General features: G+C 45.9%; 1 protein-coding gene across 2 annotated transcripts in view; it reads left to right on the forward strand.

Annotated features, from left to right (window-relative positions):
- FARP1 (FERM, ARH/RhoGEF and pleckstrin domain protein 1) overlaps positions 1-21,684 on the forward strand; it is a 304,677-nt gene that overhangs the window by 58,049 nt on the left and 224,944 nt on the right. For both annotated transcript variants that reach the window (XM_025364102.1, XM_025364103.1), the window contains exon 2: positions 9,910-10,103. In XM_025364102.1, the coding sequence (XP_025219887.1) occupies positions 9,933-10,103 (171 nt within the window). In that variant the 5' untranslated portion in view covers positions 9,910-9,932. The remainder of the gene's footprint in view (positions 1-9,909; positions 10,104-21,684) is intronic.

The following is a 21,684-nucleotide window of genomic DNA, read 5'->3' on the forward strand; positions in this document are numbered from 1 at the left end:
CTGTTTTTGAACTTTCTCAAAACCCCTTATCTAACTCCTTGTGAGAAGTCAAACAGAGCTGCTTTGCTCTTGAGGAGGTCCGGGCTGGCAGCCTTTCCAGTTTATCTCCAACCTGTCTTCTCCTGGGGCCAGCTCCTGGCGTGTGGCTCCCCTGGACAGAGGCACAAGGTGGCTTTGTGACAGCTGCCGGCTCCTAAGAGCAGAGCCAGATGCATGGAGCTGTTGGAGACTGATCACACGCCCTTTGCCTTTTGCTCTCCTAGGTGTCTGACACTTGATGTTTTGCCCTCACTCAATGGCACATCCACACTTCTTTGTTCTCTACATGGGCCACAGAAGTGCTTGGAGGATTCAGAACCCAGCCCTTTGGCTTCCTGCAGCTCTGCCACTTGGACTTCTTCTTTGAATAACACGTTCCTATGAATTTTTCTTCACCTGGAATTTTTCAGTGGCTTGTATTTAAAACTGGAAGAGGAGAAACAAACTCCTGCAAAAAGTTTCCCTTCCTCTACCCGGCTTGATTGAAAGTAGTTCCTCTTCACTGTGATTTCATCTCACTCGATTTATGCTCTCAACAGGGCAGGAGTAGTTGGTAGGAGTGTGTGCTTTTAGTAGATTAAATTAAATATTGTTTAATTACTCCTTAATTAAACATAGCCTTCTTAATTACTTTTTTTTTTTCTTTTTTAAGAGAGTCTTGCTTTGTTGCCCAGGTTGGAGTGCAGTGGTACAATCATAGCTCATTGCAGCCACAAATTTCTGGGCTCAAGTGATCCTCTTGCCTCAGCACTGCAAGTAGCTGGGACCACAGGTGCTTACCACCATGTCCGGGTAATTTTTAAATTGTTTGTAGAGACGGGGTTTTGCTATGTTGCCTAGACTGATCTCAAACTGCTGGTCTCAAGTGATCCTCCTGCCTCAGCCTCCCAAAATGTTGGGATTACAGGCATGAGCCACTGCCCCTGGCCCAAATTCCTTCTTAATTAAACATATAGGTATATGGTACAAAATTAAAAATGTCTGAAAGAGCATCTGATGAAAAGCCAGTCCCCAGCCTTCCTTGCTTTTGTCCCAGGTCAGGCTGGCCACCTCACTGGAGTCAGCTCTCCTTCCAGTTACCTCCCTCTGCTTCCAGAGAGGCTCTTTGTGTTCACAGGAATATTCATGGACACATAGACATCTTTAGATTTATGGAGGTGTAATCACAAATCATAACTTTGACCTGTTTCAGGTGTACAATTCAAAGGTTTTTAGTCAGTTAACAGAGTTGTGTGACTATCACCGCAGTCCAGTTTCAGAACATTTCTGTCTCCCCAAAAAGACCACAATTCCTTGGCTGTTGATCCAGCTCCTAATCCCAGCCCCAGGCAACTACTTTCTGGATATTTGTCCTTCTGATAAAGCTTTTGCTGGATATTACATTTAATAGGGTCATAGGTTTATGGTGTCTTTTGCCTGTGGCCCTTGTCACTCAGCAAAATGTTTGCGAGGTCCATTTATGTGGTGTGTGTCAGCATTTTGTGTCTTTTTGTGGCAGAACAGTATTCCCAGGTATGGATAGATTGTATTTGGTTTATTCACTCACCAGTTGATGACTATTTGGGTTATTGGGTTATCCACTTGTTGACTCTGTTTTGGCTGTGGACATCTGCATGTACTTCTGTGCAGACTTATGTTTCCATTTCCACCTAGGAGTGGAATTGCAGGGTCACCAGGAGAAGGGTTTGCTGGGTTTCATGCCAAACTTATGATTAAAATTTTAAGAAACTGCCAAAATGCTTTTTAAAGTTTTCTCAGTATTTTATATTCCTTCCAGCAACCTGCAGTATATGAGTTTCCGATTTTGCACATTCTTGAGAGCTTGTTTGCAAGTTCTAGCAGGGGAGCGCGGCTACTCATTTACCCGTGACCGAAAACCGGTCCTCCTCTATCGGGGATGGTCGTCCTCTTGGACCAAGCACAGTTTTGGGAGGGACACACATGGAGTAGTGAGGGAGGAAAGGAACATCCGCCTAGTGAGCCAGGTTAGCCAGATCAACCCTGGCAATCACCCCCAGCCCAGTGAACCCTGACGATCAATGGGGTGACAGATGTCACAGCCAGATGGCCCTCACGTCTAGATTCTCCACATTCTTGATAACACGTTATTGTCTGTCTTTTTCGTTATAGCCATTACAGTGGGTGTGAAATATCTTATTGTGTGTGTAATTTACATTTCCTAATGCTTAATGATGTTGAACATCTTTCCATGTGCTTCACCATCTTTATGTCGTATGCAGATTTAAAATCTTCCTATTATCAGTTTTAAAACATGAGGTAATGGCTGACTTACAGTGCCTCTCACCATTTCTACTCCTTTCCCTGCCAGTTTTTTAGCTGCATTATTTCTCCATTGTCAGGAGTTATATCATATTCTGTGGCTGTTATAATTATTTTTTTCTTTCTCTTAAAGTATAAATGGATGTAAAGTTTACTAATAACTGTTTTTCATTCTTTCACCACTTACATTTTGTCTTGCTGAAGTTTAGTAGTTTTTTTGAGAAGGGATTGGCTAACATTCTTCTGAATTCTCACCTATTTAAAATGTTTGGCTGTGGGCTGCATGTGGTGGCTTATGCCTGTAGTCCCAGCACTTTGGGAGGCCAAGGCAGGAAGATTGCTTGAGGGTAGGAGTGCAAGACTAGCCTGGGCAACATAGCAAGACTCTGTACATACTAACTGGTGGTGGTAGTGGTGCATATGTGCAGTCTCAGCTACTTGGGAGGCTGAGGCAGGAGGACTGCTTGAGCCCAGGAGCTCGAGGTTACAGTGAGCTATGATCATGCCATTGCATTCCAGCCTAGGTGACAGAGTGAGACCCTATCTAAAAAAAATAAAGAAAAAAATATTTGGCTATTATAATTGAATGAAAGTTTGCTTGTGTTTAAAGTTTTGATTCTGTTACAATTCTTTGAGGACGTTTTTGGCATTTAAGCCTTGAATGTTGCTGTGGACAATTCTAAAATTTTGTCCCCTCATACTTTATTTGAACTTTTTGTCTAGCTGCCCAAATGATTCCTTCCTAAAGTTTGAGGACCAGTGATGACTCAGGAAATGAGTTATCAAATTATCTTTGTGGCAATCATTTTATGGTAGTTATCCCTGGAATAGGATATCTTCATTTATTATGGACAAGTATCTTCAATTTCTAAAATGTTTTCCTGAATTATGCCTTAAACTTTTTTTTTCTTGTTCTATTATTTGATTTTTGTTTCCTTAGGGATACCGATTGTGGGTATGTTGGATCATCTCTCTCTGTCTTCCATATCTGTCAGTTCTCTGTGTTTTGTTTTAGACGGAGTCTCACTCTGTTGCCCAGGCTGGAGTGCATTGGTGCAATCTCGGCTCACTGCAAGCCCCACCTCCCGGGTTCATGCCATTCTCCTGCCTCAGCCTCCCGAGTAGCTAGGACTACAGGCGCCGGACACCATGCCCTGCTAATTTTTGTATTTTTAGTAGAGACGGGGTTTCACCATGTTAGCCAGGGTGGTCTCGATCTCCTCACCTTGTGATCTGCCTGCCTTGGCCTCCCAAAGTGTTGGGATTACAGGCGTGAGCCACTGTGCCCCGCCAGTTCTGTGTTTTAAATCTATTGGTTGCTTTTCTCAATCTTTCCCATCAGGTCCCTCCTATTTTCACCAGTGCACATTTCCTTTTGGCTGCTTCCCATTTGGCCTGTATTTTGGTGATATTTTCATACTTCCATTTTGTCCTCCTGAGGTCTGCCACCCTCATTCTTTATTTCCTGCTAATGTCTTCCCATAGCTTCCCTGAACTCTTGTAAATTCTTTTATGTTTTTGTCTATTGAATCAGTTTTATTTCATGAAGTTTTATTAATTTATAACAATATGTTTGGACAAAGCTTTAATCTGTTGCATGTAACATTTCTTTGGATGTTCATCTGTCATTTTTCTTTTTTCTTGCACCATCTTTGTAAAGGCTTTTTTGTTTGTTTTTTGGTTAGTAGGTATGAAGTAGCTCTTTGCAGGAGCCTCAGTGGGCCAGCAGACAGAGCCGTGTCCCATACTTAATAGGAATTTTCATGACTTGAGGTTGTGTGTGTGTGTGTGTGTGTGTGTGTGTAATCCTTTCAACCTTTGCTATTCCCTTACTTGCTGAAACTTTGGCAGTGAACCTTGGTGGTGTGTCTAACGCAGTCTCTTTTTCATCTTGCCTCAGCAAGACTGCTGCTTACAAATATGGCTTGCCTGTATGGTTTCTCCTTCCATATCAATCACACTGTGCCCAGGGAAGCTGTTACTGTGAATCTGCACACCTGTCCCTGTCCAAGAAAGTTATGACTGGTTTGTTGTTTATTTGAGGCTCCGCCATTTTTTTTTTTTTTTTTTTTTTTTTTGAGGCGGAGTCTCGCTCTGTCGCCCAGGCTGGAGTGCAGTGGCCGGATCTCGGCTCACTGCAAGCTCCGCCTCCCGGATTTACGCCATTCTCCTGCCTCAGCCTCCTGAGTAGCTGGGACTACAGGCGCCCGCCACCTCGCCCGGCTAGTTTTTTTGTATTTTTTAGTAGAGACGGGGTTTCACTGTGTTAGCCAGGATGGTCTCGAGCTCCTGAACTCGTGATCCGCCCGTCTCAGCCTCCCACAGTGCTGGGATTACAGGCTTGAGCCACCGCGCCCGGCCCAGCTCCGCCATTTTTATCTGAGATCTACAGCCATGAGCAGCCTCTCCAAGCATTTTCCTTCCCTTCTTTCTGACCTTCACTGCAGCTTGGCACATCTTTCTTACATTTTCTGGTTTCGGGGCTACAGATGTCTTCCAGTTTCCTCAGGGATGGAATTTGCCTTTTTTAGTGTACTGCTTATTGTTTTTGGGTGAATTCCAAGAGGAAGTCCTTATAAGTCAGGATACTATGACAAGACAACTCTAGTTTTTTTACCTTTTCTCTGGCAGTTAAAAATCTTGGTTTGTTGTTGTTGTTGTTGTTACTTTTTAAAAGTAACTTTTCAAATAGAGCTAACTAATAAAGTAGTTTTGCAGCAGCTTTTAACTTTAAGGTCTAGAATCATCATTTTAGTAATAAGGTATCACAAGGAAAGAAATAGTAGTTTTTATTTTGACTATTCCTCAAGAAATTGAGAAGTCAGAGGAAGTTAATGGAGAGAAATTCAGAATAGAGCATAGGTTAGTATTTATACACTAGAGGCCTTTAGGTTTGTTGGATTTGTTTATCTGGAAGACGGCGTTGCATTACTGGGCTTACCAGTTTTTGCTATCAAGCATCAATTGTGGTTACCCATTTATGACTTGCCAGCGTTCCTGAGATGTTCCCTTAGCGTTCTTAGGATGCTCAACTCAAAACTCTTGGCTGGATTTATGGTTGAATTAAACAGACCTTTCCATGTACAGCAACAGTCTGCACGCAAGTATGATAACAAAAAGAAAGTATGACATACTTTGTTCAAGCATCATTATCCAGAAGTAGAAATAACCTAGACATGAGATCATTTGAGAACTAAAGAGAAAGGAAGTTAAGCTACCAAGTATCTGTTAATGACTAACTCAATTAAATTTTTAAATGCCAAGGTGCTAAAAATCAGAATATATATTTATCTGGGGATCTTGGGCAAGAGAGACAGAGAGGAGTTCAGTTCAGATGATGAGGAGTCTTGCTTTTTGCTTAGGTAGGACAAGGAGAAAATATTTGCAGGGAGGGTCTGAGCACCTTTAGGCTGGGGTGAGGTGGGAGAGTAGAGCCCTTCCTTCCTGCCGTCACTGGCTCCCTGGATGGGCATCAACACCGTAGCCAGGTCCATGCCTGCTTGACAAGCCCAGCTAAAGCCCAGTGTAAATGACTGTGCACAGGGCCTGTCCCTGCTGAGCAAGTACAGGGAAGGAGGGTGGGGTGGGGAGGGGCCACACCAAAGTAGGAAAAGTGCACGGAGGGACTGGGAAGGGGGAAGGCCAACTTGAATGATGGTATAGCTTTCTCTGGAGATTGCATTTATTTTTAACCATGAGACCGTGAACAGAAAACATATATGGAATAGAAGTAATTTTGCCTGGCTTGTGAAGATTATTTGGATACGACTGACTTCATAATGAATATACTGCTCCCCCACCACCACCTCCACACACACATACTTTGGTTAATTGACCCAATATTGAGGGTATCGTTTCCATTTCGGTGAAGGGCACTAGGCTGGGATTCTAGATTAATCAGGCTGGTCTCATTCCTCAAGGCTAATGAGTGAATGAACCAAAGCAGAGATCACACAACCAAACAGATTAGAAACAGATGCTTAGAAAAAGCTTATTTGAGGCAGAAGCGAGAAAGGCACTTATATAACAGACCTGTGGAATCTGGCATTCAAAAGAGAAGGGGCCAGCGTGGTGGCTCACACCTGTAATCCCAGCACTTGGGTCATTTGAAGTCAGGAGTTTGAGACCAGCCTAGCTAACATGGTGAAACCCCATCTCTACTTTAAAAAAAAAAAAAAAATTAGCCAGGCATGGTGGTGGGCATCTGTAATCCCAGCTACTGGGGAGGCTGAGGCAGGAGAATCGCTTGAACCTGGGAGGCAGAGGTTGCAGTGAGCTGAGATCGTGCCATTGCACTCCAGCCTGGGTAACAGGGTGAGACTCCTTTGCAAAAATAAATAATAAGAAATGAGATAAGAAAAAAATTAATAGAAAAAAAGAAAAACTTTGTTGATACTATAGTACAATGTGTGGAATGGTGGAATGGCTTCTTGGGAAAGGGGGAATAGTTGGAGGGGTGGGTGGCCAGAAAGAAAGAAAGGGTGACTTTTTCTCCAATGTGAGTGAGACGCAGCCCACAGTTCTATTCCTCGCACCCCAGATAGCTCTGTGGTGCCCCTTCTGTGCCCTTTTGTCCAGAACTGCCCCCTGGGGGTCTCTTTTTCCCATCTCCTCTTTCTCCACGACCCTCACCATTAGGCCTGGTGGTTCATTTTGCTTTTTTGGTTACACATTTAACCCCTTCCCTTGATTCTCACTGCTTTCACCCTGAACCCATAGCCCAGACCCAGCTCCAGCTTCCAGACAGGAAAGCCCACAGGATGTCCTTTTATAGCCCTAGGGAACGTTCCAAAGCACACTCTCACCTCCCCCTCCCCCTCCTACTTCCTCCCTTCTGCCCTGATTTCAAACTTTCTCATCAGTGTTGGACCTTTTTTTTCTTTTTGAGACGGAGTCTCGCTCTGTCACCCAGGCTGGAGTGCAGTGGCGCGATCTCGGCTCATTGCAAGCTCCGCCTCCCGGGTTCACGCCATTCTCCTGCCTCAGCCTCCTGAGTAGCTGGGACTACAGGCGCCCGCCATCACGCCCGGCTAATTTTTTGTATTTTTAGTAGAGATGGGGTTTCACCGTGTTCGCCAGGATGGTCTCGATCTCTTGTCCTCGTGATCCGCCCGCCTCGGTCTCCCAAAGTGCTGGGATTACAGGCTTGAGCCACCGCGCCTGGCCCAGTGTTAGACTTTTACCTCCTCCTCTCAGTAGCTAACCATTTGTAACATTGGGTTAGTTTTTCCACAAAAGTAGATTTTATAGCATCACCTTTTGATTTCCATTGCTGCTGTCCAGATTGGCATTTCAAGCATGAACTGTGACAGTTGATTTGTGACTGGATGCCCCAGCCTCTGCCCTCCCAACCCTCTTTCTTTAGTTATATATAGTACCGTCTTCAAGTTCATTTTTCTGAAATTGTTGTTGTTGTTGTGTTGTTAGTCTTCCCTCAGTGACTCCTGCTGCCTACAGGGTAAAGACCGTATTTTTCAGCTGGGCATTTGGAGTCCTCTAAAGGAGGGGGGTCCCCAGACCCTGGGCGGTGGACCAGTGGTCCGTGGCCTGTCAGGAACTGGGCTGCACAGCAGGAGGTGAGCAACAGGCGAGCATCACCGCCGGAGCTCCACCCCCTGTCAGATCAGCTGCAGCATTAGATTCTCATAGGAGCGTGGACCCTGTTGGGAACTGCGCATGCAAGGGATCTAGGTTGTGTGCTCCTTATGAGAATCTAATGCCTGATGATCTGAGGTGGAAGCGTTTCATCCCGCAACCATTGCCTCCACTTTATCTGTGGAAAAGCCGTCTTCCACAGAACAAGTCCCTGGTGCCACAAAGGTTGGAGACCGCTGCTCTAGAGCCTGACTTCAAATCATTTCTAAAATACATCTTGAACTCTCTGGCTCTGATTCTCACTCTTTTTCCTCTGTGCCATCATGTTTCTGTCCTGTAACTCTGTGGATGCCATTCTACTTCCCAGGAGTGCCTTTTCCTTGTCTGTCTCCTATCTCTTTCCAAGTATTATCCAATGTTTGAGACCAACTTGAGTTCAATTCTCACCTTCTCCATGATGGAAGCCTTCCCTCTCTTTCAACCACTTCATCTCACATGGAAATCTCATTCCCTTGTGTCCTTCTGACACTAAATATGCAGCCACATATAAATATACTGGCCGAGTGGTCCAGTCGTTAAGCAGCCAATATTGACCTCCACTCTGTGTGAGGCATTGTGCCTAGGTAGGCACTGAGCTGCAAGGGACATTCGAGATTGGGTTCCTGCTTTTTAAGGGCATCACAATGCATTCTCCACACACGTGGGCTCAACCACCATGGTGTGGCTTTGACAGCAATGAGCACAGAGGGGATAGCAGCACATGTACTCTGCACCAGATGCCAGGATGTGACATTTGTTTTCGTTTTTGATACTAAGTTTCACGCTTCTCACCCAGGCTGGAGTACAGTGGTGTGATCTCGGCTCACTGCAACCTCCACCTCCTGGGTTCAAGTGATTCTCCTGCCTTAGCCTCCTGAGTAGCCGGGACTACAGGTACACGCCATGGCACCCGGCTAATTTTTGAATTTTTAGTAGAGGCAGGGTTTCACCATGTTGGCCAGGGTGGTCTCGAACTCCTGACCTAAGGTGATTCACCCACCTTGGCCTCCCAAAGTGCTGGGATTATAGGTGTGAGCCACCACGCCTGGCCGGGATGTGACATTTGAACTGAGTTTTAAAGCAATGGTAGAAGTTTCCAGGTGAAGAAAGTGGGCAAAGCACTCAGCCACAGTGAGCCACGCATGTGGAGACCTGGAGCCAGATAGAGACACCGAGAGGGGAGGGAGAAGCTGAGGGTGTCATTAGACAAGAGTAGACTATCTGGAGAGGAAAGATGGTTGATTTTAGGAAAATAACTTTGTTGATACTATAGTGTAGTGTGTAGAATGGCTTCTTGGGAAAGGGGGAATAGTTGGTGGGGTGGGTGGCTGGAAAGAAAGGAATTATTAGGTGGTTATTTTAATAGAAATAGACACTAGAAACCAAGAAAAATGACCCTACTTTCTGTTGCCTCTGTCTTCGTGAGTATATGTCTGTGAGTGTATGTCTATTTCCTCAACCAGATTATAAGCCCGAGCTCTGCAGTGCATGTTTTACCTGTTTATCTTTAGAATACCCACAGTACTTAGCTTGTGACTGTGTCCATAAAAGGTAATTAATGGATGCTAATGATATGGCTGAGGCGCTGTTTATCATCTTCCCACCAGACTTCGATGTGTAAAAAAGTAGTGCTTAGCCTAGCTCATTGTAGACACTGAATAATTAAGAACAGACTGTAAAACAAGAAAGGAATAAAATATGCAACAATATGCAAAATTATTCCAAAGAATAAAGTATGCAAAAAGTATTTGCATGCCTTGAGTGCTTAAAGGTGACTTTGTGAGTGAACCGATGCCTCCCTGTATGGGATTCCTGTGCAGGGGATGGAGCCCCCTGCCCACCTGGGTGGGTTCAGGGAAATTCCCGTGACAAAGGGGAGAAGGTGGGCACACAGCTTGGGTGGTATCAGTGAGTCTCCTGTTCTGATGTGTTTTTCTTTCTCACTGCTTCCTGCAGATATTCTCTAAGCCACTTTCATCATGGGAGAAATAGAGCAGAGGCCAACCCCAGGATCACGACTGGGGGCCCCGGAAAATTCGGGGATCAGTACCTTGGAACGTGGACAGAAGCCGCCCCCAACGCCTTCAGGAAAACTCGTGTCCATCAAAATCCAGATGCTGGATGACACCCAGGAGGCATTTGAAGTTCCAGTAAGTTGGGGGCTTATCTGTGAACCCAGGAATGTGGTGGGGGGCAGCCTTTGGTGTGGGGGAGGTTCAGCTCATTCCCATGGCCAGTGACATGAGGCGGCCGGAGGGCTTGCGTGTTCAGCACCTCCCTCCCCATCCCCTCATGGCCCCGCTGACCCATTCTGGTTTCGAGCTCTCCAGTGTCTGAGTTATGCATGAACCACCTATACAGTGATGTCAGTGGCCTCGGCACTTGAATTTTACTGTGACTTTCCATTCAAATACATATGTAATGTAAGTGCGTATGTATACATTATGTATATATATGTAACTGGAGGGAAGAGTGGTCTTGTGGCTGGATCCCAGTTTAATTTACTGGTCATAGGCAGTTCCTCTGTCACATTGGTGCTTGTGCGTGTGTGTTTGTGGCCGGGGGGCTGTCGAACTCTAGTCACTGGCAAGAACAATCCCGAGAACATCATTAAAGAGCCACGTGTGTTTTCATGTGAGGGAATCAGGAGAGCCTGTGGATGTCACCCCACAGGGTGGGTGTGGGAGTATCGGAAAGCCTCCTTTCCGAGCCTACCATATGGCAGCCCTAGAGATGGGGAGGCCCTGCCACCCCAGGGCCCTGGACAGAGCAGCCTGGGGCCCAGAGCGGTCACAGGAGGAGCCTGCAGCCTGGGCGCCTCAGCAGCTGGAGCCGCTGGCACTACTCACTTCTGTTCTTCTCTGAGCTCCTGCCTGGCCTCTCCCAGCCTCGCCTCTCCCAGCCTCGCCTCTCCCAGCCTCGCCTCTCCCAGCCTCGCCTCTCCCAGCCTCGCCTCTCCCAGCCTCCTCCTCAGATCGCTCCTGCTGCCGCCTGCTTCGTGCAGCTGCCGCACATCTTACTCCCGGCAGGAAAAGAAGTGGGAGTGTCTGGCTGGCTAAGCGGCCGGCCCACTCCCTCTCATGGGCTCAGTCCAGAGAACTCTAAGCACGCCTCAGATCTAGTATTTTGAGTTTTCTGTCTTGAGTATCAAATACCGCGTCTAATATTGTTTGTGGGGGAGGAAAATAACTCTTGAATTCCAAGCAGCCAACTTATCAAGAACTCTGGGAGCACACCTGTTTTTAACGTGGAGACGATCTGTGTGCCATTCCTGTTGGCTAGAGGGGCTGGAATTTAATAGCCGGCATTAACGTTGGTAACCCATCATTGAATCATTTATGGGATATGAGTCAGCAAATTATATTTATTTCAAAGAACATCGCTCAGAGCATATGAACTAACATTAAACATCTCAGGAAAAGATAAACTCAGAATAGCTATGCTTAAAACCACCAATTTATTGCACACTGCAAACCACCTTTGTGTTTTCTGATTTTCTTGTGGAATTTGTATCTTTCAAGGACTTGGGACAGCTTTGTATTTTGGTGAACAAAGCTATTGCTAATCTCCTAAAATCATAGACTCTGTTGAGGAGAGAGCCCCTGCCGTCCGGTTAGAATTGGGCCTCCTGGCACATGTGTTCCATATGTGTGCCACCTCACCCGCTTTTTTGTGTGTGTTGTCAGGCTGGTTCAGTGAGGTGTTTGGTTCCAGTGTTTCCTATTCAGTACTGTGAAGGACTTCTGAGCCCAGGTTTCTAGCAGCACATTCTGTTACACGGTGTTCTGCTGAGTGGGTTGGACTGTGGAACTGGCACATGCCGCTCTTGTGTGCACTCACTCCAGGGATCGTTGGGCTGCACTCACCTTCAGTTCTTCTTGAAACCAAAGTAAGTCAAGACCCCATTCCTAGCTACTATTTAGCACCTATCTAGGAACTCCCTGCCCAAGAAGTAGTAATAAAAGTGTGTTTTTATCTTTTAAAATTATTTTTCTTTGTAATTTCCGATGGCTTATGCTTTGCATTTATAAGCCCTTTGTCTGGAAGGAACCTTTCTCATGCTCTCTGATAAACTCCTATGCATTCTTATAAGCATACTCTCTCAGGCAGTGGACAGGGCTTTTTCTTTCTTCCTGCAGACCTCTTTACTCATACACCTATCGGATGCATGAAGGAGCCTGAGTTCAAATACCGGCGTCTCCTACTGATAGTTGTGCAGCGTGAATTTAACCTGTCTGTATTGATAAAATGAGGCTAATAATAAACTCTATACTATATGAGAATAAAAAAAGAGGTGACAAAGTGTTTGGAACAATTCTTGACATGTAGTAAGAGCTTAACTAAACACAGGATTAGTAGTATGACGTGCACTTCCAACTGCCTGCCTGTTCTGTCTATATCCCCAGCATCTAGCATGGCACCTGGTGTATAGTAGGTGCTAATTAAATGTTTACTCACTGTTAGAGTGAGTTTATTTTACAAGTAGAATTAATGCCATTGTTTGTTTTCACATGTCTCCTCCATTCATATTTTTCTTTTTCTTTTTTTTTTTTTTTGAGACGGCATCTTGCTCTGTCTCCAGGCTGAAGTGCAGTGGTGCGATCTCAGCTCACTGCAATCTCCTCTTCCCGGGTTTAAGCGATTCTTCTGCCTCAGCCTCCCAAGTAACTGGGATTACAGATGTGTGCCACCACACCCAGCCAATTTTTGTATTTTTAGTAGAGACGGGGTTTCACCATGTTGGCTAGGATGCTCTCGATCTCCTGACCTTGTGATCTGCCCACCTCAGCCTCCCAAAGTGCTGGGATTACAGGCGTGAGCCATCATGCCCGGCCATATTTTAATTTTTCTAGTTTGGTCAGAATGTTTCTCTTAGCCTCTGGGCAATAGATATATTCCTTAACTGGCTGTAGAAAGTCATATATCAGCATTGTTGGTGGTGGAGCTGATTCTGAGTCACTACCTCGTGCTCTTTAAGAGCAGCCACAGCCAGGCCAGCGGCATCTGGAAGGCATCGGCTGTGCTGGCTCAGTCATCAGGGATTGGGAGGAAGGTGACTACAGGATTGTGAGAGACTCAGCCCCCTGGTCTTGCTTTAAAACTTTGCTGTGGAACTTTTTGCTGGGAATTCAAGGCCAAGTGTCTGACCCTGGAAACATCCTTTGATGGAGTGCCCCAAGTGAAGGACTTCTCATGGCCCAGTTGCATTCACCACGCAGCTGAGCCGGGCACCGGGCCAGAAGTCCCTGCAGTTTCCTTTGGGGATGACTGGTGTCTTTCCCTGGGGGTTGAATTTCCTGGGCCTTTGCTTATTAATTTTGTTTTAAAATATGGATTTGTAGGTAAAGCAGTCGTTTAAAATGCAAATCCCCTAAATGCTTCCTGGCACAAAGAACCACACCATCTTCTCCATGGTGTCTGCGTCCTTCTTTGTACCCAAAAACAATTATTATTAAAGTGCGCTACCTTTTGGAAGGCTTTGGCAGTTAGCTCCAAGATCTTTTCTGTTCCGTAGCTGGTTCCACAAGCACCTTTGCGGTTGAACTTGGATGGTCTTTTTAGGTATTTCCTCTGCGGAGTGGAAAGTTCAAGGGCAGTATTTATAGTAAATTGCATGGTGTTTTATCATCTTTGTGTGGAAAACACTATGCAAATAAGCTTCAGCCTGTGGTTTATGATATATGTAACTTTCTCTTCCAACCAGAGGTTATGAAACGGAGTGACTCTTGGGCATCTGAAAGGGTTAAGAAGGTGCCCCTATGCCCGCCCAGACTATTTCCCTGATGGTTCCTGGGAAGGTTTTCTGTGTCCCCTCCTCATGACCCTGCTAGTAAACAAACACTGTTCCCACTGACATTAGTAGCATGAAGCAGATGGTTTCCTCTCCAAGTGTTTATTCAGTTTATGTATTTTCATTAGCAGTGTTTCTATAGGAAGAGCAGAGGAAATAAGACACAGCCATTTTTATTTATTTATTTATTTATTTATTGAGACAGAGTCTTGCTCTGTCGCCCAGGCTGGAGCTCAGTGGCGCGATCGCGGCTCACTGCAAGCTCCGCCTCCCGGGTTTGCGCCATTCTCCTGCCTCAGCCTCCCGAGTAGCTGGGACTACAGGCGCCCGCCACTGCGCCCGGCTAGTTTTTTGTATTTTTAGTAGAGACGGGGTTTCACTGTGGTCTGGATCTCCTGACCTTGTGATCCGCCTGCCTCGGCCTCCCAAAGTGCTGGGATTATAGGCGTGGAGCCACCGCGCCCGGCCGCCATTTTTATTTTTTTAGTTTTATTTTTTGCTTCTTTTGAGCAGCCCTGGTAAAAAATGCTTGGGAAAGATGCTCACAGGTGACAAAAAAGACACCTAGTGCCTGTCGAAGGGTTAGAGGGAGTGGCCAGTTGCAGGCGAGTGGACGGTGGCAGAAGCCCTGAAGCCCCCCAGGAGAGCAGGGGCAGGAGTTAGTTGTGGCCGAGGGAACTCGGCGCTGACAACCATCATCGCAGGAAAAGATCCCTGTGACTTTCTCGTGTTCCTGTCTTGTCACTGCTGTACTCGAGCTTTTGTAGCTCCTGAGACTTATGTAGGATTCATCCTTTGCCTGAGGATCAAGTGTGGGCTTCGTAGCTCGGGGAGCCTGGGAGAGAGCAATGAGCCTGCGTGGAGGGGCCCTGTACACTGGGAGGTGCCCGGGCAGCTCCCATTGTTCTTCTCAAGCACAGTCCTTGGCTGTTTGTCTTCTGCATTAGCTTCTCATGCCGGAACACCCTCTTATTTGTTTACCTGCTTAGTATTGGCCTCTTGCAGATCGAGTGGCCACTTATTTTTTTATTTTTATTTTTATTTTTTTTGAGACGGAGTCTCCCTCTGTCGCCCAGGCTGGAGTGCAGTGGCCGGATCTCGGCTCACTGCAAGCTCCGCCTCCCGGGTTTACGCCATTCTCCTGCCTCAGCCTCCCAAGTAGCTGGGACTACAGGTGCCCGCCACCTCGCCCGGCTAGTTTTTTGTATTTTTTTTTTAATAGAGACGGGGTTTCACCGTGTTAGCCAGGATGGTCTCGATCTCTTGACCTCGTGATCCGCCCGTCTCAGCCTCCCAAAGTGCTGGGATTACAGGCTTGAGCCACCGCGCCCGGCCGAGTGGCCACTTCTTGGAGGGCAAGGCCTCTTGTTCTTGTTCATCATTATATCTTACACCGCAACAGTGCCTGTGCATGAAACTGACTGGTCACAGTTCTGCTAGGTCATTTAACTATACGAGAGTTGGTGCTGTCCTAGCATAACAAGGGAAAGAGCAAGTGGGAAGAGCTTCTGAGTCCCTTCCTTGTGTTTTCACAGCGTGAAGGTGGCGCTGAGATTGGAGTTCGGCCCACAGGACCCTCAACTTACCCATCTTCTGGGCACTAAGCCGCCTCCTTTGTGAGATTTGCGGACTTCCTCTGCCTCCTACTTCCACACAGGTGGTCCCTGGTCAGCTTGGCCTGCCCCTCTCACACCCCACATCACATCCTCATCCCATGCTGCGCTGTTTTCACCACTTTCTAAAAACCCACCCCATCCTCACCCCAAACACATTGGTCAAAATCCCACCAACTGGCGGGCCTTTCCCAGACTAGTGCTGCAGGCCAGCCTTCTCCCCACGCAGTGCTGATAGCTCCCCTCCAATCAGACCTTGAATCATGGTCTCTAATCTTGCCCCTCGCACTCATTATTCCTGGTGCAGTGACTCAGTTTTTTAATCTGCAAAATTAGGCACTGGGGCCAGATGATGTTAAAGGCTGCTCCCAACCCCTTTCCTTCTTTGGAAGTGAGGACCCTGTGTTGACATCCTTCTTGACGAATTAACTTTTTGTGACTGTATTTGTGAATTTTCCAGACAGATGGTAAAATCTTTGAGGAAAGAGATTTTTAACCTTAGAGCAAACCCTAAGGCCCTCAAGACCTGATTAGACACAGTGGGTACCGTGTGCCTCCTAAGTGCTAAAGAAGGCTGTGTGATGAGAGTGAAGAAGCATGCCACGATTTATATGTCACATGCCAGTCGCGGGCCTCGGGAAATGTCATGACTGGCCTTATGCGCGTGTGGGGTGGCTGTTTACATAAAACTCACTGTACCACATAGGGCTGAACTCCATGCTGTTTGACCATGGGAAATGGAAGATGGAAAGAAATCAAATATTTTCTTGATAATACATTATTAGTAGAAAACTCAAGTTTAAGTTGAAATCAGAGAAGACCTAAAGTTTTTGAGAAAAGTAATGAGTTCGTATATCATAAAAGACCACATAGGTTCTTTCCTGGTGTCAGAATCGCCTGTGCTATCTTGGAGACCTAATGAGGAGTGTTACAAATTCAGCCCATACTTGATTAAACATTGATTTCATTTCATTATTATACCTTTTGAAATGTAACAGTTCTTTCAGTCCTTTAATTTTCACTGAAACCTAGATTTGAGATCAATAGGGAGCTTATTCTCCGAGGGCTCTGGTTCAGGGTAAGGTCTCCACTGGTGACAGATTCTAGAGCTGACTTCATAAGCTCCATCTCAGCAAAAGGGACAGAGCCGAAGTTTGTCTTTTCAGAAAGCTCAGGGTTTCCTCTTTGTGGCCCTGCAGTTGACATCAGGGGCTGGCCTTGTGCTCACTGGTAGCAACTGTGCCTTTGTGGAAGTGTGTTCATTTTCTCTTTGTCTATATTTGTTTATTAAAAAGTTGTTTTCTTGAGATAAGATCTTGCTCTGTCACCCGGGCTGGAGTGCAGTGGCATGATCATAACTCACTGCAGCCTCAAACTCCTGGACATAAGCAGCCCTCCTGGCTTAGCTTCCCTAGTAGCTGGGACCACAGGTGCATGCCAGCACACCGGGCTAATTTATTTTTATTTTTATTTGTAGAGACGAGGTCTCGCTATGTTGTCCAGTCTGGAACTCCTGGTCAAGCAGTCCTCCCGTTTGGCCTCGCGAAGTATTCGGATGACAGGCATGAGCCACTGCACCCAGCCACATCTTTTTTATTTCTAATGAATTTTGTTTCCCAATTTATTTTCCTTTTTTTGAGACAGAGTCTTCTCTGTCACCCAGGCTGGAGTGCAGTGGAGCAATCCTGGCTCACTGCAGCCTTGACCTTCTGGGCTCAGCAGGCCTCCCACCACAGCCCCCCTAGTTGCTGAGACTACAGGCACACATTACCACATGTAGCTAATTTTTTTTTTTTACTTTTTGTAGAGACAGAGGTCTCGCTATGTTGCCCAGGCTGGTCTCAAACTCCTGGACTGAAGTGATCCTCCTGCGTTGGTCTCCTAAAGTGCTGTGATTACAGGCATGAGCCACTGTGCCCGGCGTGTTCTCCTTCTTAACTTCTTTTTCAGTCATCTTAGGGAATGCACCCTTTTTGTAAGCTGAAGAAAGTTTTTTTTTTCTTCTTTCTATTTTTCTCCCCCAAAAGAGGTGAAATACACATTTAACTAAAGGTCTTGAGGGGGCGGGGTCTGTCTTTTCTGTAAGTGTTGCAGTTCTGACTCTCCTGGAATGGAGTCCGTCCCTGGCAGTGGGGCTGTCCCTCGAGTGGTCTCATTGTAGTGGTAATGGAAGGAAGGTGTTTAGATCCCAGGACTACTTAATTTTCTTCTTTTGCCCCAAATGCTTCACACGTAAGACGTGGAGGTGGTGGAGGAGAAGAGGAGGAGGATAGACCCAGATAAAATTTAATTGGCCCTTTCAGACCTGCAAGGAGGCGTGTGTGCCCGGAACTGCTTTTGCCGCCGTACGCAGCTACACTTTGAACTAGAGCAAGCAGAGGGAACTTAGCATGTTCACCCAGCTTTAAAAAATAAGTCAGCATTTCTTTTTTTCTTATCACTGTTGCTTTTGGCTCCCTTTATTTGCAAAGTTTCTGAAACGGAATTTAAGGCTACTTTGCTTTGCATGGTCATTTCTGTGTTTTATTTAACTTGGAGTGATAAATGGTGCTTGTCTGAGTCTAGCCCCATGAGATTACATTTAAAGGCTATTTTGGCTATTTTAATAGAGGAAAAAAATTTTTTTCATAAATCATTTTAGCTAAATACTGTTAGCTTTCCTTTCTGGCGTCTCACGGGCAAAGAGTAGAATTTAAGTGCTGGTCTGAAATGTTTGTGTGCACCCCTTTCAGCTGTAGTTAAGACCCTTGTGATCAAAGTCGATTCTGCAGCTCTGATATGCTTGCAGTAATTCTTTAATAGCTGTTTGCTATTTTCTCCCAGAAAAAAAATCAGAACCGAATAAAAAGAATAAACTAATTGAGAACGTCTGAATCTGACTTAAAAATGGGCCGTAATCTGAGAAAATGTAGGAAGTTTGAAAAGCTGCTTTTTTTTCTCTTTTAAATGGAAACAATATTCTCAATGATAAGAAACAGAGGGGTTAAGGGGCAATGCAGGCCCTGGGTCCGGGCCGCCTCACTTCCTGCCTGTGTGGCTCTGCCTGAGTGGCTGGACATCTTATCTCTACATGTGGAGAATACCTACCACTTGAGGCCTAGGCTCTAATGAGATCTTCTGCAAAAACACCTTGCAGAGAACACATATTTGGTTCTCATGAAAGTAGGTTCTCTTCCTTCCTTTCACCCTGAACTTGAGTTTCCTTCTTGTTCTTTCACAGAATTGAGGCCCTGCTTTCAATGTAGAGCTGTTGGCTGGATCAATGGGAGAAAAGAAAGCGAATGAAAGCCCTTGAGAATAAAAAATCATGTGCTTGTGTCAGATGGAGTCGTTCCTCTTAGACCACAGCTGTCTGGAGTCTCACATCAAACTGGGGCTCTCTTTGGAGGGGGAATCATTACCTAAGCCAAAGCTGAGTCCCAGGTGGCTTTAGGAAGGTCTGTAAGAACCCAGCACCACTTGGACAATTGCCGTGAAACCTCCATTTCTGCCAAGCTCGTTTAGTGCCTTTTCGTGGACTTACCTGCAGCTTCTATGAGCTTCAGTTCAATCAACTTTAAAATTGAGGGGGTTGCCCTTTGAGCTCAGAAATTGTATGTGCAGTTTTGCTTTGCTGATTTCTTGATCTCCTCTATTTTCTTAGCTTCAAAACTTTTCCATTTTCCTGGAGTCAGGATGTTCCTGGGTGAACCATGCGTCCCTCTACCATAGACTAAATGAATGGTTTTAAGGTAGACATAGGATTTCAAGATCCTGTGGGGCAGGTCTTCTCAATATGGGCTCTGCGGGTTCATTTGAAGGAAGCGCTCAGCCAGCTGGATGTTCTTGTGTTAGAATGTAAGTCTAAAAACATTGCACATAGTAAATGGACTGATTTATAAAAACTATCTGCCATGTTTGAACGTTCGGTTCTTTGCTGTATTCTATCACTTTGAGCATTTGAGTTGGAGATAATGATTTTAACTCATAAGACAGACACAAAATGACTTAATCAGTTTGGGATTTCTCTTCTGTAGATAGAATGATCATGTAAAAGAGCAATTCTCAAAGCTGTTAGCACTTTGTAACTTTGAACGAGAGCCTCATAGGTCAGTGTTTCCTCATTTATACAAACAGGAAGTTGGACCAGATACCCACAATGGAATTCTGTGGCTCTGGTTTCATTTTATGGAATGTGGTCTTGGAAACATGATATGGGTTTCACAAATGTGTATCGACATGGGAGCAAGGTGCTACTGGTGATAAGAAAATGAATGAAAATAATAACCACCCTCTGAAAAATCCCTTGCTGTGTGCCAGACATTGTGCCGAGTCTGTGCGTACATTATCTCATTTGTTGCTAAGTGAACCTATGAGGCAGGTGTGAATAACACCGATTAGTCTCACAGGACTAAGTGACTTGGGGCGGATCAGAGTGCTGGAGAGAAGGAGATGGAGTCCCAGCCCAGGAGCACCGACACCTACGCCTGTGTGTCACTCACTTTGTTAATGGTCTGGGGCCATACAGAGCCGTTAGGATAACATGGCGTGTTAGCTGTGCTAGCGCCTGTGACAGGTGCCAGTGGATGGTGCTCTTCTTTTTTTTTTTTTGAGATGGAATCTTGCTCTGTTGCTAGGCTGGAGTGCAGTGGCGCGATACCGGTTCACTGCAACCTCCACCTCCCAGGTTCAAGTGATTCTTCTGCCTCAGCCTCCTGAATAGCTAGGACTACAGGTATGCACCACCATGCCCAGCTAATTTTTTATTTTTAGTAGAGATAGAGTTTCACCATGTTGGCCAGGATAGTCTCTATCTCTTGACCTCATGACCCGGCCGCCTTGGCCTCCCAAAGTGCTGAGATTACAGGCATGAGCCACCGTGCCCGGCTGGAAGGTGCTCTTCAATGGGCAGGATGGGTTGAAGAAGGCGGAGTCTGCAGAAGGAAAGCCCAGTGACTAGGGGTTTTGGCAATATCATCTCCACATGGTAGTTACTGATAAGGGCCAGGGCCCTGCAGAAGGAATGTCAGAGGGCTGACAGATACAGGAGAAACCCAGGAGGTAGACTTGACAGGGCATGGCAGCTGATGGGACAGAAGCAGGGACCCCCCCAGGAGTAGGAGAGCACCCACAGTCGTCAGGTTTACAGCCTGGATGGCTCAGTGCTGTCACCGAGGACTAGGAAGTCAACTCTGTGACAAATGTTTTACTTGAAATAAAGTCTTCCTTCAGTTGACGTGAAAGGAACATTGCTAATGTTGCCAATAGAAGGCATTTCTTTTTGTTTGTTTGTTTTTTGAGAAGGAGTCTCGCTCTGTTGCCAGGCTGAAGTGCAGTGGCGTGATCTTGGCTCACTGCAACCTCCGCCTCCCGGGTTCAAGTGATTCTCTTGCCTCAGCCCCCCGAGCAGCTAGGGCTACAGGCACCCACCACCATGCCCAGCTAATTTTTGTATTTTTAGGAGAGATGGAGTTTCATCATGTTGTCCAGGCTGGTCTCGAACTCCTGATCTCAGGTGACCACCACGCGCCCTCCGGCTCAGCCTCCCACAGTGCTGGAATCACAGGCGTGAAGCACAGCACGTGGCCATAGAAGACACTGCTTTGTTTTTTTATCACAAAGAATAATCTGTGGCTCTGGAAATTAACTTCCAAGATTCTTAGTGATTATGTAAATGGTACAAACTGGAAGTAACACATGGAAGTTGATTGCTTGGTTTCAATTTATGTTAGGAAAGTTATATTTACTCGTTACATTCCAATTTCATCTTCCCAGAAGTTCCTCTGTTAAGCTTGTCACACCTGGGTGACCACCACGCTGGAAAAGCATTTAGATCCGGTGTTTTCAAAGGATTCTGTTCAAAAGCATTAGAAAGGAGCAGGTCAGTTTCTTTCTTCAGCTCATTGTTTAGTTTTGATGTAATTTGCCTGTGACGTGAACTATGAAGTGCAACTGGCATTATCCCATCTTCCAGTGACCATTTGTAGTAAGTATTTCTGCCACAAATAGAATTCAGGTGCTCCATTTCCTTTGATCTCGGCATAAGACTGAGTGTATAAAGCATTGCAGAGCAAGACCAGAGGGCATTTGTGGAGTTGTTAGGTTATCACAACGATACACTTTTTCATGTTTGAAAGCTGAATTACTTTCCTAGGGCAGCCATAACAAAGTGCTACAAACCCGTGGCTTCAACAATAGGCAGTTACTATCTCACAGTTCTGGAGGGGTAGGCGAAACAACCGAGTCCCTATCTTCCTGACCACCCATCCCTTGCTAGGGACTCCCATTTGCTGACCCCAGCCAGAAGCCCCGGAGTAAGAGAGCCGAGGTGAGCAGTCTGTGGAGCTC

This window comes from Theropithecus gelada, chromosome 17, assembly GCF_003255815.1.
Source record: "Theropithecus gelada isolate Dixy chromosome 17, Tgel_1.0, whole genome shotgun sequence".
Taxonomy (NCBI): domain Eukaryota; kingdom Metazoa; phylum Chordata; class Mammalia; order Primates; family Cercopithecidae; genus Theropithecus; species Theropithecus gelada.